Raw genomic sequence first — 24,802 nt, 5'->3', positions numbered from 1 at the left:
CCTCTAATTTACAACAAGCAAAAAAACCCTTAATCTATTATTGATGATCCAGCCTTTGGATTCAGATATCACTCAAAACAAGCAGTTGTCTGCCTCGGATTGTCTTTGCATTTCATATTCAAATGAGGTTGACGCTGTTGCATATATTTTCATCTGATGACATTTTAATATCACCAGATGCTATTGCCTGCCTAGGAGATAACTGCTTCAAATACAGCCTCCTTCCCCCTCTAAGCACAGTGATATTAAGGGACAGGCAGAAAGCAGGTCATGTTTTAAAATAACAGTTTTATAACACTCGCTACTATCACTGTATTCTCACATTTCAACAGTCCCAGAGCCTTTCTGTAATAATGGCTTTTTAAAGAGAAATGTCACTCTGCATTTTGATCTTCCTTAACTCAGCAGCTTTTTGAACAGGCTGAGAGCATGAAATATCAAATAACAAATAGCGCCCGCAACAACTTCACATGCTAGATAGAGATTAATCTATTGGAAAATATGTGACAGCTTAAGTTCAAGTTCCATGTAATGAGCTGTGTTGATGGACAGATGCAATAAATTCATGTCCTGATGCAGAGGACTTCATCAGATGAAGTCCAGATCACAGCCAGCCACCCGCAGCCTCCCAGCACCTCCTGTTCTACCCAGAGCGAGCATCTGGGGTGTTTTGCTTACTTACTTGCTTACAGGATCAACAAACTTTCCCATTCTTACAGCTCTGAGCTTTTTAAAAAATAAAAACTAACCTCATTTTTTAAAAGGAACTACAACTTGCAGTATTTGAACCTGGCCACAACACATATTTGTGCAAAAGTATTACATAAGATTTGAGCTTACCCGAAGTGTATGCATTTAGACTGAAGCTCCCTGTGAGCTGCAACATTTTTCACTGTATCTTGGACAGGATAAAGCACCCCGACCTCTAAAAAGGAATGTATGACTATTGGTTATTGTTTTGGCTACCTGTGGTTCCCCTGCCCTTTGCACAATGCCTGCGTAGAGACAGATGTGTGCAGTCTTGGAAGGCTCTATCTCTGTGGCACTATGTCCCGACACCAAAAAAATCTTCAAAAGGTGGCAGAAGGCAGGAGTTAAGGGGTGTATGTTCTGCCCCTCTTCTCCCAGTGACTACTACAGAGAAATCTATGAAAAGCTGTATGTAAACAGGATGGTTAAGGACAGTCCACCCAGGCTGCAGGACCACTCTCTTCTCTAGGAAGGGAATTGAGGAGACAGTCCAGGATACCCTGCTATTTTCCAAGGCTGCCATACCCTGGTCCTGGGCATACCCCAAGACCTTCCAGTTATGGATGATGAAATCCTCCCTTGCTTGATCGCAGCAGTCCAGAAGAGCAGGTGTCCCATTAGCGTTCATCAGACCAGAGCACAAGGCAGAGACCCCCAAGCTTCAGGCCACGGATCTACATTGCATGACAGCCCGGCATTGTACTGCACGAGCTCTCGTTCAGAAGCAAGACAGACATTTTCCTCCCTCTGAAAGGCATACAAGCTAGAGCGCAGAGACATGCCGACATGGATATACCACTACACTTCAGCTCATTCACACGGCCCCCGCTCAGGCAGAGGTTTTGGCACTGCACTCCCCAGTGTGGGGTTAATAGATCCAGGACAGCTTCAGCATCTCTACTTGGGGAGCTCTTTCCACTGGGACAGTTGTGGGTGTTTCCACAGGGACAGTTTGGATGTGTTTTCTCTGCCATGCCTGAAAGGGGGACAAATGTCAGTGCTCACCCCCAAAGGCAGAAAAAGGGCTACGCTCTGTGCTTGGTGATAATTGTGCTTAGCGTGCCCACAAGTAACATTGCCAAGCAGCAGGGAAACGTCTCTTTATCCAATCTTTATCCTTCATCAGTTTCCATTAAATCGTGCTCGCATGCATTAGTGTTAAAACAGAGGTGGTAAAGATTTTCTATGTTATATCCACTGAAGAGTTACATAGGAAGAAACAACTTTATGCCCAGGTCCACAGCACAATTTCCAAGTGACAAAGCTGGTTTACGATAGTCCCACCCTTAGTCGATGCAGTTTACTGGTTCCAACCATTGGACTGATAAAACTACTTACAGAAATGTGCCCTAAATCACATCAGTAAAAAACTGACATAGGTCCTAAAAAAATATATATTTTTTTAGAGTTGTTGCATTGCCTTAAGTAGTTGTATTGTCAGAATAGCTCAGATGGTTAAACTGAACGAGGAACTCTTCAGCTATGTTCATGGCTCAAGAAATCATTACACAAAACAAACCTGCATTTTGCTGAGATGTAGATGTGCCAGAAGGATCCATTCCTCAACTGCACCCAAAAAACAAGCCTCAATTCTGACCTTTTGGAGGACATCAAATAGACACCCAGGGATGAGGGAAAGACAAAGCATTTGTCCTCATGCTTAGTTTTAAGCAGCGGCTTACGTGCTTTGCTGAATTGGGACTAGTGACCTGTGAAATTATTTGTATTTTGTCCTATGAGAGGGACAATCATTTTATTAGGTAACCTTAGCACCTAAGGAGGACAGCTAAATTATAAGTGGCACCGTCTTAGCATGAAGCCATTGTTCACCTGACATCTCTGCAAAGGTGTTTGGGCACTTCATGTTCCCGCCATTGATTCTGATTTTCCCAGTGAGAGGGCTGTTCTGGTCTCCGTCACTGTCCCACTTTCTTCCCCCACCTCATTCTTTCTACTCTGGGAAGGAGGAAGCTTTCTGTCTTTATAAAAGTCACACCAGTCAAGAAGTACTTCCTTGACACATAACAGGCTGAAACATAACAGACTTTTGAAGAGTTAGCAATTGCACCTTGTTCTATGGCGCGCCTTGCTCTCCAGTCTCCCTTTGGACAGGGGGTGATTGTGTGATAGATACATACAGTTCCTTTGCCATGGGCACCTCGGGCTGTACAACTGTCCGTCCGCCTCAGCCTCGCAGGCATAGGAATTGCACACAAGCTATTGCCAGGCAGGCAGTGTTCTTAGACCTTTCTCTATAGATGCCAATTAGAAGATTAGCGTCTTTTCTCTCCCCCTCTTTGCTATTAAATAGTCACACAAAAGCTGAGCTGACAAATTGCTCTCTCTATGGCGTGGGACAAAGACAGACAATAGATCAACATCATTTACTATACTCAAATCCTATTAATCACAGATTAATGAGAACATGTCTGGGGGGGGAGAAATTACCAGAATGTGGGCATATTGGCTTGTTACTCATGTAACATCTGCTGTAGCTTTACCTTTAGTGTCATGTCATCTTTTATCACATTGAAATAATGTTTGCTCCAGAAACATAATTAAGATAATGGGTCTTTCCTTTAACAATTACTGAGGCACAGTAGGATTATATTTCTTAGCCATTTGGTTTTAAAAAAATCTCTCTTAACTACTTTCTGAATGTTTCTATTAGTCATTATGTGATTAACGAAGATGTATTTATAGGCTTCAATAGAAACTTATTATTATCTTTATTATTTATAATTTTATTCATTACTCCTCTGACAAATTACATGTGCAAAAGCAAAACTTTTCATTTTTAAGCTTAAAGAATTCTTTCTCTTTTGGGAATAACTATTACTAATTTTTCATCAATTCACATTACAACAGTATTGGAGCATGATGTTTGTTTTGACAAACATGCACTTTTCTAACTGTCTCCTTAAAATAATTCTATAGCTCAATTGCTTATCAATTTATTCCCCCATTATTTTTTTTCTGGCGTTGCCATTGGTAAGGAATATTGTTCAGGTTAGAAGCCTAGCATGTATATTGTCTCGGTGCGTTTAACTGCCTGCCTTGCCTTGGATCCCCTTTTTAAATTAATTCCTCAGTTTGCCTTTAAGACCTGAAATTTAAAGTTCTGGATTTTAGTAATTAGTAATTCTTCACAAGGCCTCCTAATGATGCTACCCTCAATATGGTGAAGCTGCACCACGGATAAATAGCAAAGCAATTACAGCTACAATCAGCCGACAAATAAAGAGGGACTCCAGGCTACACGTGGCACCGTGTGTTTTAAAAAATTAATTGGCCCTTGCTCTTGACGTCCCCAGCACTTACTGGTCTGCGCTGGAGAGCAGCGGTGATTACGGCGGGGACCGGCCCTGGATTAGCCGCCACCGCGGCGCTGTCATTACGCGGCGTTTCAGCACCGCGGGGAGGGACAGCTCCGCCGGGCGCGGCCTGGGGTTCCCGCCACGCCCACAGCCACGCCCACAGCCACGCCCACGGGCCCTCGCCCACAGGTGCCCGTTTGCCCTGGCAGGTAGCGGAGCCCTCCCCTGAGCCCCCAGCATCTCCCGGGGAGGCGAGGACAATCCGCAGGTAGGGTCACAGCCGCCATCACAGGGAGCAGGGGAATGCATGCGGTGGCCAATGGGACATGTTAAGGCCACTGCGTCTTAATTTCCAACCTTGCTGAGGACTTGGGCACTCCGGCTCAGCATTGCATGTAAGTGACTCTGCTCACTTGGGATCCGGAGACCTGCACCCACTTCTTAAGGTAGGCATGTGAGCTGTGTGTTTGGAAAAACCAAAGAAGGGATTCTGCGATTCTGTAATGTATTACACCATGTTTGAATGTATTACACCATGTTTTACACCCTCATACAACAGTTCAGCACGTTGACTCAAGGCGTAGGCAACCAGTCTCAATGCTTTTGTCTGTCCAAGCAGAGCCCCCCTTCCCCTTTCTAAGAGTGTCCCTTGCCATCTGATGACAGAGTTAGCTGTATTGGGGCACTCTCCACTCCTTCTGTAGAAATGAAGTCACTGTTCTTGAATTATTTAAATACTCGTGGAGAAGGGGGGAAGAGGGAGATCAACTTTGTTGCTTGGTGGCTGGGACAACCAGAGGAAAACCCAGCCATCTGTTTCAGTCCCTGCTCCAACAATGGCTCATACTTCTTCATCCAACAGTTGTTCTGTACAGTACCTTATAGCAGGGCTGCCTACAGGAATATTTTGCCCAGACCACAAGGAATCTAGCACAAAATTCCATATTTCTTCCTAATCTCCGAGGAAAGAAGTTTGGCACAGTGGCCTGGTTCTGCCTGAGATGACAGCACGCAGAGACAGAGATAGTGCACTGCATCTTCTTCACGAGGCCTCAGTGAGATCAATGGATCTCACTAAACTGGGAAATCCTACTTTTTAGCCCTTGGCTTGGGCAGTTAACTGGAAGCATGCACAGACATCTGAATCCTCCCAAACAGAGGGTCCGCTGCTGTCTCACCTACATCCCGCATGACTGATCTATTCATTCACCTACCGGATATAAGACCAGTGGTAAGGCTGCCAGAGTTCTTTGTATCTGGGAAAAGGGCGGGGTGGGGGGGGAAGCAATCAATTCCACTGGTATTAAATATGAAATCTGGCCTGAGGATTTCAGCACACTCCAAGTATGTGGTGGCAAATTCACCCTCCAGTGTGGGAGAGTACTGCTGAGGCCACAGGCTCTGACAGGGGAAAGCTTAGACATGCAGCCGCTATGCCCTGACAAGACCGAGGTCCTTCAAGGTATGGCCAGAAAGAAATCTTCAGGTATGTGGGGCTTTAATGCCCACAACAGAGGCACCTTCAAAGTAGGGAGACTTTGGGTAGCAGCTGCACAACAGGATTAGATTTGGATTTAGGCACCTCATTTCTGCCTAAATTCTGCATCCTTTCATGGCTTTGGTCTGTAAAATCAGGATACAGAGCCTTTCCAAGTGACTGTGAGGATAAAAGTATTCATGGTTTTGAGGTAATGGTGCTAAAATTCTGGTAATGGGGAGCCAGAGATAGCTGAGGGCTGCTTACTCACACTGTGCTTCCTTTCTCAATAACTAATAGCATGTCTAGGCTTTGATGTTGATGGGTAGGCAGAAGAGTGGTCTTGATTAAAAGCATTAATTTACCTCTCTCAGATAACAGATTCATACACACAGGTCTAAATCAGGAGTAACTCCATCGAAATAAACAGCCCTCCGGTAAAACAGGTGTAAAAGAGAAGAGAACCAGACCCTGCATCTAGCAGATATATGACAAGGTAAATGGGCGAACACAAGGAAAGTGAATTATTGTTATTATACGTGCACGTTACACTCGGTACCATTAAAATCTAATGCTACAAAGAAAATACCTTTCAAGCTTGCAAAGTATATGCAATAGGGGCTGTCAAGAACTCATCAGAACCTGTGAATGTTTCCTTTGTATATGTTGCCTTCTTTACAGCATTGATGTAAATCAGGACTACCTTCATCAGCAGAAAACTGGCAGGATAAAAAAAATCAAGTCTGTTAGCTCTAAGGAAATTAACTGAGACCCATTGACTCAAGAAAACCTTTAGAAAATTTGAATTACATCTTAAATGAACATTTAATTTCATAATTTGTCACCTTAGATAATAATGTTAAGAGATCTATGCTGGTACAAACCATTGTGTTAATTACAGTAAAAGCCATCAAATTAAATTCAATTTCTGGAATCAATAGCATTTCTCCAAGTACCATCCCTAATGACGGCCATACCTTTCATTTGGAGTTTTATTAATGCATGTGTTATATCTGTCACCTTCTTCAGTTGCAAGCAAACTCACTATATGTTAATTCACACCTGATAACAATCGTTTTTCTTGTACTTACCTTTTAAACCTGATGATAGGATGTGTCAACACCTATGGGGTTTTTTGTTTTGTTTGGGGACTGTGCAAGTTTTGTTCTTTTTATTTGAAATTTGCTGCTAAATGACAGTTTCCAGTGATTTTAATTATAAGAACGGACAATAAAAACGAAGAGCAAAAAACTTCACTCTCTTTGCTGCAGTCTTCACTGTAACCTCTAGACATGTTGGGAAGGAACAAAATCTGAGCAGATAATCTTTTAGAAGTTTTTATTTTAGAAATTTCTCTCCTCGCTTCAAGGGGAAGTTCTCTCATGCTTCTATACAGATAAACTATGCCAATAGTTATTTACCCACACTTCCCCCCTCCTCATAGTCTGCTTATGTTAAGTTTAGACCCAATACTCTAGAAAATTCCCCATCGCACCAGTCTTCCTGTTTATCGCATGTTTTCACGCTGTGTATCACAGTCAAAGCATCACCTCCTTCAATAGACACTCTGATGACAAACTGCCAGGACACGCGAAAGATTGCTGTGAGTGCATAACACCTCATGCTAATTTCCAGCACGTTTCATCTCCGCAGTCTTGCCCCCCTCTACCCACCACATCATCAATGAACTTTTCCAAAGCAACATAACCTTAATTACATTTTAACTTCATCACAGAGGGAAGCGCTACCTTCATTAACTGTTGGGAGGCAATTTTCAGGTCAAGTTGCAGGTGTGTTTTTTCATGGTGACTGTTTTTTTCCGGCAAGGCACAACTATGGCAATGTATTAGAAAAATACCTTCTTTTCCTTAGCTCTTTTTCTTAGCTCAGTTGTCCTTTAATAGATTATAAAACCAGTTAGGGTTCTGTTGTTTGGGGTTTTTTTAATAAAAAAGCACATTTCATGTGACAATAACTGACTCTAGGAAGATAAGGTCAAGATGTCCCTCCTCGAGTCACCAAATGTTAGCCACTGAAAAAACAGGTGTGTAATCTCAATCAGTTGGTTAAACGTCTTTCATACTGAGTGGAGAGGTAGAGACCCTCAGGGGCAAGTCACCATAGCCAAAAAAGACCTTCTGGACAGCTTTTTTGGTCTATCTATGGCCCAGCTGGGACCGCAGACAACTCAGGCATGACGAACCCACCTTTAATCTCTGTGTTTTGTTTCACATCATGGGTGTTCCAAAGAAAGCTTCCCTTAGTTTTTCTGCAGACCAAGAAGCCTGCACTGGCACGAGCAGCATTTGGCGTTTGTAACCCACCCCTGAACCCTAACCTCACCCTAAAGACCAGCAGTGCCACCAGTGAGGGAGGACTCCCCAGGCAGAAGAGAGGGAGATAGGGAAAGCTGACAAACGTGACCCTGAAAGATAACAAAAAAAATGTTACTTTTGATGTGGGAAGGCAACTATTAAGGTAAGTAGAAATGTTACCAGACTCAAACAAGGAACTGAAAATACTATGAGAGATGACAGGAAGAAAGAACCTTAGTTCGCTCCTGAAAATTTGGGAGTTAAGGGAGCAGAATCCACTTTCAGGAGCCAAAGGTTGCCAGGACATCCGCCCATCAAGCTGGGAAGGTCCTGGGCAGAGGGGTTACCCATCGCTGCTTAACTTTGCAGCACTACACACCCCAAATAGTGCTCATCTCTCAGAAGACAGACCATCTTTGTATCGGTTGCTGTCAGCTCAGATTTATGAGGCTGTCAACATGACAAGCTACCTGTATACACATATCTGACCACAATGGGAGAATGATTATATCAAAATATCCGATTTTGCAAGAATGCCCTTTATATGTACTTGCATGTAAAGCGGTAGACAATGTTCCGGCTATCAGTACTGTCGCCATCAAAATACTTGCTCTCATGTTATTTTTATATTAAAGTACCTAACTGTAAATGACTGCATGGGCACCGCTATAAATAAGATACATCCTTCACAATATGTACTTATATATACTGCAAGTTAATCCTGTTTCCTGTGAAAAAAGAAATTTAGAATTGGGCCCTGAAGTAAAAATTTTGCTAGACAATAAGGAGCTGACAGCCACGCACAGCTTCAGCTGACCTGAGGTGGGGTGGGGACAAACATTTCTACAACTAAGCACCAGAAGCCCTCAGTCAGCACCCAGAAACGAGGAGCCCTCTGTGCCCTCTGTTGAAAAATGTGGTTTCACTGAAGACATCCAGCATCGCACCGGCATGCTCTCAGGGGCAGAGTCTCAAGGCACTCGGCAGCCATCCTCAGTGGTCACCAGGTCACCAGCTCCTGCGGGCAGGAGGAGGAGGTGGGACTCTGCAGGCTACCTTCTCCTCCACTCTGTGCCCCTCATTCGAGTCTAGTCACCCTCCACTCTGTGATCTGAACCAGGGAGCGACCCTGTGTTAAAAACAGAGTATTACCGTGTAAAGCAAGTCTATCTCCCAGTATACGCGAGGGCATCAGATTGGGAATTTTCAATGAGTTACAATCCTAAGATTACAAGCCCCCTTATTCTGAAATTTTCTTCCCTCTAAGTGCTTAAGTTTTTAATCTTAATGCCGTTAGTCTTATTTTTATTACTTTATTATCTGATTAGTTTTTTGCTTTCTGATACAACTAGAATCACTGCCAAAGACTCATTCACAAAAATCGTGGTGTTTTGTAACGCGTCACCAAAAAGGCAGCACAGAAACACATGTGTAGCTTTATAAATATAAATTATATATTTTATATTTTATAAAAATATTTTAATAAAAATATTCTGTTTGCTTGCTGAAAGCCCATCTAGCCTAGTATTCTGTCTCCCACAGTGGCCAAAAGCAGGTGTTTGGGAAAAATACAGGAACAGGAAAGCATAAAGTGATATTTCCTCTGAATACCCTCTCAACAGCCAGCAATCTTTGGCTCAGGCAATTCCTGAGTGGTGTCTTTGTATTTAATACATTTAATAGATTGGCTTTTCCATCCATTCACTTTTGAACTCTTGTAAACATTCAGCATCCCCAGGAGATTGTGAAAGACGGTGTAGGAAAGGGGATGCTCACCTGAGGAGAGGGGTGTCCAAGTCTTCAGGCCACACTCCAGGAAGAGCTTGTCTTTCCCATGATATAGCCACTGGATAGCCATGAGTAGGAACTGGAGCTCACACCACCTCTTCTATGTAAATGTTTTCTCAGCTGCTCTTTTTTCCACAACAAAAGAAATTTTGAAGGGTCTATACGAACAGCACCATGCCAAAGGTGAGGCGAGGGAGGCCCACCGGCCTGGGTGCTCCCAAGACATAGTGGGACGAAGGGATGCAGCCCAGATGTGTTAACCACTGACCTGGTGAGAAAAGACAGCAGAGGTTGTTTCCAAAGAAAGCACCAGCTGCTCCCAATGTACCAACCCCACTCCAGCAGAGCTCTGCAGGGCAAGGGGTTGAGGATCCTGGAGAACTTTGGGTCTGCACGAGGGCTGAAGCATCGGACTCTCAGCAGCTGAAGTCCTTTGCCACGTGAAAGTGTGGCATTCACAGACCTCAGGCTGGGGCCAGACAGATGCTGAGAGGCAGTTCTCATCGTCACAGCTTTGAACCAAAGTGTCTGAGTTCTCCCCGAGTCCCGTGATTGCATCCCTCCTAGAGCTGGATGCACGTCCGCGGGTCATTGCTCTGCTGTTCCCGATGCTGGTGCTTTGCCTAAGTAAAAGCTAATTAAGAACCTTTAAAGCTGTTCCTACAAGACTTAATATAATAACAATAATATTTAAAAGATATAACATTAACAAACACAAATTAATCCATAATATTTTTTTCACTATTAAAATTACTACTTCAACCCACTAATAACATTTTAAAGTACCCATAATAGCTTTTTAATTTTAAGAGCAATAATCAGAAGAACCACCTGCTTCCCCTACCAGATGTCAAGGAAAAAAACAATGTTTCCTTTCTCATGAGGAGACCCACGTAATCTATTCACATATTCATCTGCCCAAATCCATGAAGTATGCCACATACTCTCCCCAAGTCTGAGGTCATTCCGAAGGGGAAGAGGAGAACCAGCTATGAAGAAGGAGGCTCTGTGCTTAGGGGGCTTTACTAGGGAGAGCTTTTGACAGTCTTTGCAAAATGCCATATTCATGATGGGACATACACATAAAAATCAAAAAGAGGGTTTGCAATTCAGCAGCTTGTGGGTTCAGGAGCTTGAGCTGCACCAAGACACCAATGAGAAGAGCGCAGCCGCGCAGTAGCTTTGAGCAGCTGCTGCTGAGGGCAACTGAGAGAGAGCGAGACGGCAGGTTAGGAGGAAAGTACATGGAGGAAGCAAGGACAAGGGCAGTCCTGGAGAATCTAAGTGACATTGCCAGCATGAGGGTCCCAAGATGGTCAAATGTGGATCAGCAACAGGTAGCATTGCCTCAACCTCAGCCCTGCCCACAGTCTTGCTTGCCTCAGAAGAGACTGAGCAAGGGCAGAGAGGTTTACTCTGAAACACAGTGATACAATGGCCCAAGGCATTGATTTGACGCAAACAGACACAGAGACTGGGGCCTGTGGGTCCTGCACCTTGCTCCTCCCAAGACTTTGATTTGGTTAATGGTGCACAGGACAGGTTATGAACACCTGCATCGGGCTTTCTAGCACTCACAGCAGATAGGCAGCGAGGAGCCGGCGTGTAACGATGTTGGACCAGAGTAACTCCAAATTGCTCAGGAAGGTGGGGCATCAAGCCCCTCGTCTTTGGGCAGGACACTCTGCAGGCAGGGCTCCCCCACCTTTGGGCTCAAACCAGTGTGCTCCATACTGCGCCGAGTTCTTGCCACAAAGGATCTCTGCAATACACTCGTTGATGGCATTTACATCAAATGTAAGAGGAGCTGGAGGATTTAGCTACCTATTTCCAACTGCCTTGAGATGTGGGATATTTTTCAAAGGGTGTGAAAATCCCCTGACCCAGAACATCTCTAGAAAGCTTGAAGGCCCTGCAGGTACCTGTGGAGAAGGAGCTTACTGGAAGGTTTATATACTGGCTAGAGAACATCTTTGGTTGTTATTTGTGAAGTTTCTTGTCCGTACAAGGTATTTTACCTCAGTTCTGATTATGTTTAATGCTTTGTTCCATGGAGATTTAAGGCATGCGTATTTTCACCAAATCTCCTCAGTAGCTGCCTGTTGCTTGTAATACTAGATAACAGCAAATCAGCGAGAGAGTCACACAGCCTGACATGGACTTCCCCAAAGATGCATCAGGTGATCGGGGACAACATCGATTCTTCAGCATCCTAACTCGTCCAAACGCAGATTCCTGGAAACAGACTTTTCAGCTGTGCCAGGAATGCTGGGCCAAATTCCGGCAGACTTGGGCTGCGCCAAACAGTGCCATTATCGAACCCGAACGCAACAACTAACGACGAGTTCAGGTGTACGAGGAGAGCTCAAGCATACTCCATGAAGGCACACCTTGGGAGCCTAATGAAGCCTAGATTTTGGCTGTAAAGCCACTGCTGTCCGCCCGGAGCCACGCTGCCATCTCCGTGGATCGGTCCACTGAAGGGCAGATGAGTTTCAGGAGCTGTGAAACCCGGCCGTTCCGCCCCGTCGGGCAGCGCCAGCCCCTTGGTAGGGGACACTTCGTTTTTCTGCGGGGCTCAGGCGCCACTAGAGGGAAACACAGCACCATCCTCGGCACCTCCCCGTGGGACGCTGTCACAGGGCAGCGGCCAGCGCCGGCGACAGCCCACGGGCTCCCCCGCCACGGCTGCGGCTGCGGGGCGCAGGGCACCCTTCCTTCCTCTTCCCCTTCTCCTTCTCCTTCCCCTTCCCCTTCTCCTTCCCCTTCCCCTTCCCCCCTGCACCGACTGCGGGGGGAGCGGGACGGAGGGGAGGGAACGCACCGAACGTGCCATAGGAGCAAACGGGAAAGGGCGAGGGGACAAGTAAGGATAAAATGTAGTAGTAGTAGTAGTAGCAGCAGCAGCAGCAGTAGCAGAAGTAGCAGCAGTAGTAGCAGTAGTAATAACAAGAATATAACAAGAATAATAAGAAGAATTAGAAGAATTGCTTTTTAAAAATTAAAATTAAAATTAAAATCAAAGTCAAAGTCAAAATCAAAATAAATAAAGTCCTAATAACACTGAGGAGCGACTGCTGGGAGGGATGCTAAAGTTTCTGAGGGTACACGGGTGCTCCTTTCTCTCAGAGCAGTGGGCACAGCTCTTAATTTTAATTTAATTTTTAGTCAGAAACAGCTTCCTCCTGGTTCATTTCATCTTACCAGTACGGAAATCTCCCCTGCTGGCAGGAAACCTTTGACCCATTTAGATCCTAAAAAGATAGTACTGTTCTAAACAGCTACTGAATTGTTTGTCACCAACAAGATAGCTATCAACGGACAGAGCAATGACACAGAAGTTTATGACAATTATCATTATCATCATCATCATCATTGTAACATACTACACGTAGCTTGTGGAATAGACATTTCCTCTCCCAGAGTTTGTCTTTAAAGAAAACAATGTCCAGTTCTTTATCATATCCATAAATGATCTAGTAAAGGGATTGAAAAGCAAAATAGCAAAGGCTGCAGCTGATACAGAATTATTCAGAAAAAAAAAATTAAACTAGAGCTGAGAGGAAGTGCAGAAATATTTCATAATGTGATGTAGCAGAGCAATAAGAAGGCAGATTTTGCGTTAAATTCCACGTCATCAAATGCACTATACAGCAGCTGAGGGGAAAAATCTATTCATACATGTCACAGGCTTTAAACGAACTATTTTTACTAGAAAACGAGTCTCAGAGCCATGGTGGATACCTGAGATCAGGGTTCCATTGTGGGCAAACCAGCAGAAAGAATTATCAGAATTAATAAGAATAAATAGAGGCAAAAAAGCAGAAAACATTATTTTGTCTTTCTAGAAATCCTTTTTAAATACAGTTTGCACCCTGTATCAAAGATATAGCCAGAAAACAAAAGGTTCTGTAAAAGATGACCAGGTACGGAAAGGTTCCCATATGAGAAAAACCAAACCAGGTTAGAAGCAGGACTAGCTGAAGCTTGGAAAGGAAACAGCAGAGGGTGGTGACAGCTCAGTCACATCACAGGTGGCCTAAAAAGGGGAAGAACGAATCTCATTCCCCGTTTCACATAACAGAGCTATTCCTTTTGATCGATTAAAACGCCACCTAGGAGTTTTAAAACAAACACCAGAAAGTTTTGGTGGAGTTTTCTTTTCAGTGCATGTATAATTAAATCTCATTGTCGCAGGATATTGTGGAGACCAAGGACGTAGAGATGCCCACCAAGGGATTAGATAAATTCCTTGCAGCTAAATCCACAAGTAGCTGCTAAACACAGGTGCACAGGAAGCTCCTAAAGCTCTGAAGGCTGAATGCGCAGTCCAGGAGCAGGACCATTATACATATTTTTTCTTCCCTAGGAGTCTTCAGTTGGCCAGTGTCGGAGAGAGCGCTGGACTACGTGACCCAGCATGGAGTAGCCAAGTGAGAAAGCTGGATCTCAGCAAGGCTGTGATTTTCTGAAGTTCAAATGAAACTTAGGTTGGAGCTGGGAACTGGCTTCACACCTACAAAGCGTCATATCAGGGATACAGCAATCCGTAACTGTAGGGGCAGTTTCCCTGCACAACTGTGTGCCAGAGTTTCACTTGCTGGTCTGGAAATGAACCAGGCAATAAAAGCGATTAGCAGTGGAAAGACACTAGACAGCTGTAATTATCTAAATGTCTTCCTATTAACCATGTGAGAAACTAAATCCTCACAATCACATTCGTTAGTAAATGCTAACGACAAACTAACTGCATGAAGTTTCATTTGATTAGGTAGAAGAATTCTACTCCAATATGATTATGTTCCACAGAATGACCTAAAAAAAAAATAAAATAAATAAACACAGCCTGCCTCAGAGAGCCGATGAATGTTAATGCTAACGGGCAGGTGGAGAAGCCTGTCCTTGTGGTGCAAGGGCTGCTCCTGCTGCCCCCATGTGCTACCAACAGCATGGCCAGGTTCCCTCAGCTAATGGAAAATGTTCCCGGCTCCCTGGGGCAGCGGCTGCCCCTGCTGCCGGACCTGATGCCGATGCTGAGTGCAAGTGGGACCGAGCCAGTCCTGCTGCGGCACGTTGTGGTGATTCACGGCATATAAGCCCCACTGAGAAAACCCTGCAACGTCATAGCGAGAACAGAGAGCGGGCGGCGGGAGAAATTTGGCCTGTTGATGCCTGTGCTGTTTTTCACCCGAGGGAAGCAATGTGGTTCAATGCAGGGGGCACGGGCATGAGAGGCGTGAATGCAGCCAGACGGCCGCTGACCTCAGAGGCGCCGGGTTTTCGCCATCCCTGGCACCCCGTGTTACGAAAGTGCGTCACCGGTCCCTACGCCAGACATGCACGCTCCTTCCTGCGTTTGCAGAGCACGAGGAGAGCTAAACATAACGATTTGTACAGAGATGTGAAGATACCATGGCAGACATCCGTTTCCAGGGCAGGCTGCTTTCTCGGCACCTTTGCTGATTCCTTTCTTGAAACACCGATAAAAAAACAGCTTTCCTGAATTCATCTCCTCCAAGTTCCCACAGATATTAGGTAAGAAGAGCGGGTCTGTTGGCAGCAGGGATAGAGGAGCTCACTGCACCTTTGTGGGAAGACTGAGGGCAATTCCAGCACCAAGTTGAATCCTACTGGATCTATAATGTCCGTCATTTCTAGATACCCAGGTACTGTGGTGGCCAGCATGATGCCAATGTCCAGACACACCAAAACAACATCCATATATAATAAAACGGACCATGTATCACATTCCATTCAGAGCATGAAGCACTTCAGAGAAGACCTGTGTGCCTCCAGAGGCTGCATACCACAGTGATGAGGACACGAGGAGAGAGTAAAAGCCTGCGCCAGAGGGTCTGTTTCCAACATGAGTTACAGAGTGTGGTTTGTTCTTGGCTGAAACTGTAATGATCATTTTTACGCATGAGTTCCCTTCATACCCCTTTATTCTCAGGCAGATGATGCGGATTTCTGGTGCTTGTGTGATTTTGCCCAGTCGTCCAGTTTAGGAGATTCAGACCCCCATGAGACCCTTCAGGCAAGGAGGCAGAAAGGAGAACGTAGCCTCTCCTGAAAGGCCACACCACATTTCTGCGTGGGCACAAGTCCCTCCGAAGCCCATGAAAGCTGCCACCTGCTCAGTCAAAGGGCCCCAGGCATCATCTCACTGCTCTTTTTCTGCTCCCCAGCCTGACTGGTGGGCACTGCATGTGGTGTTGGCAGCCTGGGGACAACACGTGCATTGAAGCCACAGGACAGGCAGGTGCCCAAGCACCCAGCTACTCCACCGTCCTGTCACAATACTGCAGGTGAATTCTTTATACACAATCAAATAAATCAGAAGGTTATTAGATTTGAATTAGCATTTGCTAACACAATTGATTGTGTGGATTTAGTCATCTAAATGGTCAATGGTAGGACATTTGGATAATTATTACTGTTTAGTGATATTTCTTCAGCTAATTGTTTTTATTGAATGATTCACTTTGATGATGCAGCTGAAACTAGTGTGCAGCTGGGTTCCCGAGGACAGGCTTTTATCTGCCCAGTCCACCTCCCAGCGGCTCCATCCTTCCCGTAAGACAGTGCACTCGGGTCCCTCTGGACGGTCCTTAGGAAAGGAACCATTTGGGAACTGTTCCTGCCTCTGCTGGTGTATGCTTGATCATATGTGGGATGATTTCTCACAGCAGCTCACCCCAACAGGGTTAAAAAAAACTGAACTAAACTCAGCTGAAGTGGGGTTTTTCCAAACTGCGCTTGAGTGGGTGCCACCTGTGAGGGCAGCAGTACAACAGCCCACTTAAGCTGAGATATTTCCTCCTCCACCCTGAAAAGCACACCCCACCCCACGAGCAAAGACCCCGTTGATGCTGCCCTCCTACCCGCTCCTCCACAGAGGGGCTCAGCCCCACTGCCCCACTCCCCCAAACCCAGGCTGAGCCCCAGTCCCACAGCAGTGCCTGCATATGTGGAAAGGTTCATCCAATGGTCAAGCTCTGGGCATATCCCCACAGGTGTCCCTCACTACGTTGAGAGGGATACAGGTAAGGTTCTGCCCACATAGCACCATGCCAATGTAGAGAGCTCAGAGCTGATGTTAAATTTTTCCCACCTGGGGCTGTCTGGAAAAGCCCAAATGAGCAGACTGCTGCTCCAGCAGCAAGGTACTCATCCCTGCTTCCTTGTGATCAACAGCTTCCTCCAGGTACGAGGTCTCCTCAGACCACTGTTGTACTCCCCAGGATCAGTAGCATCAATGCAAAGTTTATCAGAGACCTCTAGATGAGGCAGCTGAGGGAAGGTACCAAGGGATATAGGAGTGTCACTAGGTCTCACAGTCATGCTGTGCCTTAAACTGGGTGATCTGGCTTGGTTTTAATTCTACTATATGTTGTTGTTTGAGGTCAGCTAAGCCAAACACATGGAAGGAGTCACAGAGACCGGCAGGTAGTTCCCAACCCAAAGGGGACCAGGGGGGAACTGCACCCCCAGCCTATGCAGCAGGGAGCTCTCATGTAGCCCCATGCAGGAGGGCTCAGCCTTCTCCATGGTCACGCAGCCTGGGTGACCTTGACGTGACAGGGACTTAACGCTGCTCGCTAGGAAGGGTGGGAGAGGGCATTTCATGTACACAATTCACAGATGCCCTTTTACTGTTCGCTACTCACTAGCTAATTGCTCACACGCATCCCAGAATTGTGGGGCCACATGGGCACACGGCTTTGCCAAGCAGTGCCAGGAGGCTGTCCCAGGCAGAGCTCAGAGCACAGAAGTGTCAGTGGGACAGCCAGATACCACCATGAGAGGAACAGCAGATAGGTGGGTGAGTGAGGACTCTGCTTAGAAGGGAAGATATGAATATAACACGATGGACAGGCTGTTGCTGTATATACATAGAGGGTGAGACACAAGGTAATGGTATGGCCACCTGAGCCCTGCAAGGGGTCGGGTTCCTGTAGGCTCCTGGGAGATGAAGGTACTTTGACTGCGATGTCTTCTGCCTCCCAGGCCTGCAGGGGCAAAGAACTGCCAGCTAGTGAGGACAGAGGAGGTAGCTGTGACAGCCACAGTGGGATGCTGGGCTTTGGGAGGCAGGAGATGCAGCCAAGGAAAGGGCTCGTGTCTGTGTATGCAGGCAGAAGAATTAAATAGCGTGACTGTCAAACACTTGCTTCAAAGGAGGACCGATACGGCTCCTCTGCAGTGCTCTGGGGAAAATCACCCCCTCCCATCTCACTTCCCTCAGCGGCTTTCCCACAAATGCGGTTCAGAGCCTCCATGAATCTTCCTGTCTCAAGCATGGCCCTAAGTCTGCATTGTCAGAGGTCAGGGTTTTCCCAAGCAAGTTGTATTTTTCCCTGCTCAGAAATTTGGTCTGGGAAGGACTCGAGGATTACTTTTTCCCCATTTGTCCAGGGTTCCCAGACATCTGGGGAAGGCAGGCACCGTCTGCCACCCAGACGTCACCACAGCTCACGCACAGGACAGGGAGTTCGCAGAAGAACTGAATTTACCGCCTGTGCACAAACCATCTGTCCAAGAAAGGCAGCAGCTTATCCCAGAGAGATATTTCTGTCTGGGAAACACCACAGCCATAAGTTAGTAAACAACGCCCACGAAATCTGAAGAAATCGGAGCCCTAAGAGGCATACGCTAAATGGGAAATCATCCCAGGAACGGATGCAGCCTTGGAGAGAGATAAATTTAAACTTTGTCCAGGCTGGAAAATTTGCGTGCCGTCTCCATCTGCTCCCTCTTCCTCCCCAACACAGCTACAGCAATAAATCACCGGCCTCAGCACCCTCTGAAAGACGCACTGATGCTTTCAGTTCCCCTTTACTACGTGCAGCTCGGGTAGCACAGGACCGGCAGAAACAGCCACCTCCTGACCCCCGGCCCAGGGGGCCAGAGGTGAAGCAGCCCTGTAGGGCAGCACTGCTCCTCCCCTGGCTCCCATAAGCGGTGGTGGCCCCAAACTGGCTGCCAGCCATCACCTGCCCCAGGAGAGGTCGTGCTTGGAGTAAGCGGTTGGCTGCACGAAAATAAACAGGAATACAAGACAGCAAGAGCTGTGCAAGGAAATGAGGATTTTATTACAACCTGGTCTGGAGAACCTGTGTCCTGGGAGCGCAGGCAAATATCCAGAACATGCAGAGCACAGGGTGTTTGGAAGAATTTGCATTTAACCTCCCTGAGCCTGCATTTGGCCCCTCTCAGTCTATAAACCAGAGCTCACCTAACACCCCTATAAATGCAGCTCAGCTCTTTGCTGTCCCTTGGAGCTCTTCTCCAAGCTTGCTCTCCTGCAGACAGTAACTGCTCAACCCCAGGCGCTGCAGCCCTGCTCTTACCCACAGCCCTTCCTATAGGTAAAGATGGGCTGGACCAGGACATGGCACCAGAAGCACATCCAGCCCTTAGCGATGCTATGTATGCTCCCTGCTGGCACACAACCTCTCCTGGGGCAGGTGATGGCTGGCAGCCAGTTTGGGGCCACCACCGCTTATGGGAGCCAGGGGAGGAGCAGTGCTGCCCTACAGGGCTGCTTCACCTCTGGCCCCCTGGGCCGGGGGTCAGGAGGTGGCTGTTTCTGCCGGTCCTGTGCTACCCGAGCTGCACGTAGTAAAGGGGAACTGAAAGCATCAGTGCGTCTTTCAGAGGGTGCTGAGGCCGGTGATTGATTGCTGTAGCTGTGTTGGGGAGGAAGAGGGAGCAGATGGAGACGGCACGCAAATTTTCCAGCCTGGACAAAGTTTAAATTTTTGTTTTTTTTTTTTTTTTTCTTTTCTCTCAGGGTTATGCTCTTAGTATTGTCTAGTATTTCCTGCTTCCTCCCCTGGCAGCTCCCCTGCGAGCTCAGACGCACAGCTACAGCGCTCAGTGCATCAGCCCCTGCGTTTGCCGCATCCGTCCCCAGGGAAATCCCTGGGCCCACATGCACTTCAGCTTCTAATTAACGCTTGCCGTGCGCCCGTCTGCTGCGGTGGGCTCCCACTGACTGCTCACAGAGGAGCAGCATACTGGCTTTTTACGTTTCTCCAGGATGATTTGCACCCACCGTCTGTCGGCACAAGGGTTGCGCGGGAGCACGAGGGGGCTCAGGGCAAACTGTGTGCTGGGACAGGTTGGCTCTCACTGCCCCTGCGCAGCCTCCCACTTGGGCAGCCCAGCATTACTCAGTGCAGGTCTTTGGTTTTGCTCCAAATATCATCTAGTACCATAGAGAAATTTGTGTCCAGATCCAGCTTGGAACTTCTGGATCCGTAATCACAACAGAAAGCAAAGAAAATCCCTCCCTGGCATGGCTCCGCTGGCTGCCCGCACTCACCCTCTGCCAGGCACAGCTCTCCCTCCTAAATTCTCCCCAGGTCGGTTTTCTGCACGGTCCCACCATGCCGCGCTCTCCACATTTGCAAGATTCCTCCTTGCTGGGAAGAACTAGAGACCGTAATATTACCAAATGTCACAGATGCCTGCAGGGGGAAAGTCCCTTTTTAATTATTAACATGCTCCCAGTTCATATTTTCCCTATCAGGTGCTTCCACTCTGCAACCACAGAGGGGGCTGTACTGATGGGGACCAACATTATTCATATCACTGAAAGGAAAGTTGTACAGTGAGCTCAAGAGACCTGCCTCTGCTTCTCTTCTCTTTGCCCAGCCCAAGTCTCTTCTTTCCTACCTGACACACGTGTGGCAGCATGCATTGCTGCATCAGGCAGCGAGCATCAGCTTAAAGCTTGGCGAGCAACGTGCTTTAACAAAACTTCCACGTGAGAAACAGGAATGACACCAGAGGACTTGCCTTCCAAGTAGTAGCCCAATTTCCAATGACTTGACCTATATTTACCCTTAAGGCATAACAATAAAAGCAGTTTAAATTGACATAGTACATCTCATCCCTAAAGATCCCCAGAAATGCAACCAATTGATATATAAACAGCCCACAGTTCACACAGAGAAATGCAGATCTTTCCAGGGATGCAATACATCAGTTTAAGAGATGCCAAAAATAAGCTGCAGTCTAAAAATAAAAGTAGAGACTAGTGTAGCCAGCCAGAAGTCTAGGACCATTAGACTCTGGCCAGAACACCCTAGTTAACTCCATTTCTCTATCTGTGGGACATGGGTAGGATTTTAAATGCCCTAATTTGGACCTTGACTTTACAGGCTAAAAATTACCCCCCACGCTCTTTGCTTGGATATTATATCAGCTCAAATAAGGCAGAGAAATGCTTCCTACTGCATCCACCACACTGCTTTTTGGAGTATCTGACTGTCCCGTAATAGGCTCTGATGAAAAAGTTTGAGGAGGCCACATGGCACGTGTAACACCATCCACCCTCATCTCAGCTGACAAAAATGGACTTTGCTTAACTTTCCTTCTTCTCATTTGGCCATTTTCTTAAAGCTTTCAAATGAGTAATAGTCATATTGTTACTATAAAGCAGGAGGGGAAAATGTTTTCCTTCTTTACTACTGGACTAATTGTTTGGAACTGCCTGGTTCTTATCTCTACAGCAGCTGTAAATGGGAGCCTGATGAGTTATGCAGATTTTAATTGCAAAATGCTATCAGAATGACAACGCTAAGTGTTCCCTGGATTCTGTCGCACTAACAAAGTCCATAGACTTTTGGAGCAATAAAACGGAGTCCTATTCCAAAGGGGTATCTGCATGTGAGAGTACACGTGCAGACAGCAGGTTTGCTTCACCGATTCGCTTTGCTTTGGGTTTGGTTTTAACAGCCTGGGCCAAGATCGTGCTGGATGTTGTGAACTACCTTTCCTGGTACGTTTACTGCAAGCCATGCATCGTCCTTGAGATTAAACAGGAGGAAACAGTTAATAGGTATCTGCAGCAGCAATCACAGAAGGATGAAGTTGAGGGACCAACTCTGGTAAATCAACAGCACCACAGCGACAGCACTAGACGGTTCTCATGATTAGTGTAGCAATCAGGAAATTACAGTTTAATGTGTTTGCTGGAGGAAGCAGCACGAGAATCTTTCATGTACTTTAAAAACTGATTAAAACCCTACTGCCCCTTTGCAGTATTCAGGCACGCGAGGCTGCTTCGCGGAGCCCTGCCAGCTGCTTTCTGCGAGGTAGAATAAAAACAAACATCTTGTCCTCACAGCCCCACAGCCCCCCCAACCAAGTGCTCAGGGCACCCAGCGCGGAGGAGGCTTTTGCAAAATCTAGCCCTTAGGTATCAGGTGCAAAACCACCTCTTGTCATCACAGCCTCTGACATTGTTAAAGTGACCTTTAGGTAGACCAAGGGGGTCTTGAAGTGCCCGCTGGACCAGGCAGCGCAGACTGCTAACATAGCCCCAAATACCAAAGAGCAGAGAACCCTAATCTCCTCTCAAGCTGATGAGCATAAAAAAGGCTCCTGTGAAAATAATACAGACATAGCAGAGGTATTAAACCAGGATGCGCAAGAGGACAAAGAGGGTTTAGTTTGGCACAAATGACTGCAGCATTCATGAAGTTTTGCTCCAGTTTCCACAGGGCTAACCCCCTGTCCCTGGATAGGTAGGGCTGCTCCGTCCCCTGGGGGCAAGTCTGAGCCTCCCAAAACTGCAACACCTGGGTGAGAGGCCACATAGGAAAACAGAGTTGTGATAGGCTCCACCCTACATCCAAAACCCATATATCCAAAAGCTGAGCTTGTTTCTTTCTATTCTTTTACTTTTGTGCACCATGTAGAAAATTGTATAGAAGAACTGCTAGAATGTGTCAATTTAAAAAAAAAAAAAAAAAAGGACAGTAACTCAGTAGCAAAAAAAGCAGCATCAATGACCTTCACCACTGCTTCAAAACCTTTGCTTTATACTGTCTTCCATATGCTGTCCCTTCAGGCAAATATTGTACAATGACCTTGTTAGCTGTGAGGAGGGATAGAGAAGACAGCAGCTTTATTTGTTTTAATGTTAACGAGGGTTCCGCTTGCCCCTGCATCTTTACTGCACCCCACCCCTGCTACTTTACATGTAGATCAGTGTTTAGGGCAGAACCCCTTCTCGATCCATGTTTTTGGCTGCCTAATACTCAGGGGTGCTGGCCCATGTCTGCCCCCCCGACACCCCACGCCGGGCAGCGGAGCGGCAACATCTCCCTGGGGCAGGAAGTAGGGTGGCCTCAGTGTGACTTTCCATCCAGAAAACATTTTCCATCTCCTTTCCGCCACCTACAACTGGCTGCAGTGCTGCCGAGTTAAAACACACACAAAATAAAAGCATCTCGCATGCCTCCAAAACGAGGTTTCTGCTGGCAAATGCTTGCTAAAAATAGCCCCGCGTTTGCCTTTGAGAGCAGCTGGAGGTCACTCAGAGAAGGAGGCAAAGAACTTGCTTTGCTGAACTTGGTTTCCAGACATCGCAGTGAGGATGGGGAGTTTTAAAGTTTAATTTCTGCGTGGTTCTAGCAAAACCCCAACCCAAGGCAGCATGGTCCTGGCTGGGCTTAATTTCCCTGCCAGTCAGAGCAGGAGTTTGCTTTCTAACTCCCATCCTCCCTTTTTTTTTTTGCAGGGAAGCAGGTAGGAGGAGATTAATTTGTTAGTTAAATTTCCCCTGCCAATTTACATTAAAAAGGGGAAACTGTTTCAAGAAGCTCACAAAACTTTCATAACCCTTAACCTATAAAAGAAAAGAGTTGTATGGCTTTTTTCTAAACCTGCCCAAAAGCACCAGTGGGTTCTCCCAGGCCAAGTGATGAATAACGAAAAAAAGCCCAGGAATGGCACAGCTGGGCTGAAAATCAGGAACATCTGCTCATAGAAAGTCAGGCATTCGCCCTCTCCTCTGGCTCCCCCTTTCATCTTCGGATTTTTCTTGTTCAAAGGGATGCCATCCCATGGGAAAATGACAAAAGGAAAAAAGCACAGACACTGTTACTCAGCGAGGCCAGCAATAGTTGCAAGAGAAGAAAAATTCTTCATGGGAATCCCCCACATCTGAGAAGTAGAAGCAAAAATTCACCAGGGAAAAATTCAGTGCTGTCAGCAGGCAATGCCTTTTATCCATGTGGGAGCCTGCATTTATCCAGTTTTCATTAGCCACGGATGGCATGACAGCAGTAAAGAGGAGCAGAGAAGAATCATTAGGAACGGCCAGAAAAAGTAAGAATAGTGGCAGATGTCATTTCTTCTTTAACAAAAAAAAAAAAAAAAGTTTGTTATCTAGATGTACTTTCTGAACGAGGCCTGTTTAGTCCTGGGCTGGAACTGGGTGTACGGGAGTGGTGCAGAATTCTCCTGTTTATTCCTGATCCCACTGCACTGAAAGAAAGTGAAAACTTCCACAGCAGAGAAGCGAAATCCTGTAAATGCTGAGGCAGCACCTGCACACCTGCGGGCATCGTGACAGTGTAACACCAGGCACATGCAAGACTACCTGACTCTCCCCAAAAAGCAATATCCACCCCCAAAAAAGAAACAGCAGAGCAGACATGCAGTGTGCTGATGCAGTTGCAGCCTCAGCATCGCTCTGGGTGGTGTTTGCTTCCCTGAACTTTCAGCATGACCTCGCTGCCCTGGGCTGGCTACAAAGCCTGTTCCTGCTCGTCAAAGGAGCGCTGGTTAATGACTCCTAAAGGGGGTCCATCTCACCAGCCCTCAAAATGATCCTCGCAGGGTCAGGCATCTGCCGTTGTGTGGATGAGGGCGGCGGAGGAGAGCTGTGGTGCCACCCTGCATCTCATGGGTGGCAGAGCTTTTCCGAGAGTGATGACCACCACTTCATACGCTTACAGACTGACCTTCTGGCCTCAGCCATTCCACAGCTCCTCGTATGGAAACAGCAAACTGGTGGAAAAGTCTGGGGGGTGGGGGGGGATGCGGGGTGCAACCAAGGCCGGCGGTACCCCAGCATGTGCGGGTGGTCCCCAGCATGCCAGGATCCCTGCAGGGGACCCTGGTGCAGAGAGCCCCGTGGTGTGCAAGGGGGACCCCGCAGTGTGCAAGGGGAAAGGGGCACCGGGAGCCCCCACGACCGGGCAAGGCAGGGAAAGCCCCCCGGGAAAGCCGGCAAAGGGGCAGTCGCCCGGGGCGCAGCAGGGAAGTACCGACGGGGACGCCGGGGAGGCGAGTACTTCCCCCTCGAAGTGGAAAAAAGCCAAGTCCCCTCCCGGGCCGACCCCTTCCCTCCC

General features: G+C 46.9%; 1 protein-coding gene across 1 annotated transcript in view; it reads left to right on the top strand.

The window, feature by feature from the left end:
* The first annotated feature begins 14,874 nt into the window (after positions 1 to 14,874).
* Positions 14,875 to 24,802, top strand: part of NFKBIA (nuclear factor of kappa light polypeptide gene enhancer in B-cells inhibitor, alpha) — a 13,760-nt gene continuing 3,832 nt past the window's right edge. The window contains exons 1-2 of the mRNA XM_009887014.1: positions 14,875 to 15,048; positions 15,601 to 15,684. Coding sequence (XP_009885316.1) covers positions 14,875 to 15,048; positions 15,601 to 15,684 — 258 coding nt within the window. The remainder of the gene's footprint in view (positions 15,049 to 15,600; positions 15,685 to 24,802) is intronic.

Source organism: Charadrius vociferus, unplaced genomic scaffold (assembly GCF_000708025.1).
Source record: "Charadrius vociferus isolate BGI_N301 unplaced genomic scaffold, ASM70802v2 scaffold14, whole genome shotgun sequence".
In the NCBI taxonomy this organism is placed as follows: Eukaryota; Metazoa; Chordata; class Aves; order Charadriiformes; family Charadriidae; genus Charadrius; species Charadrius vociferus.
Note: the sequence above shows the minus strand (reverse complement) of the source record. Positions and strands in the feature narration are given on the sequence as shown.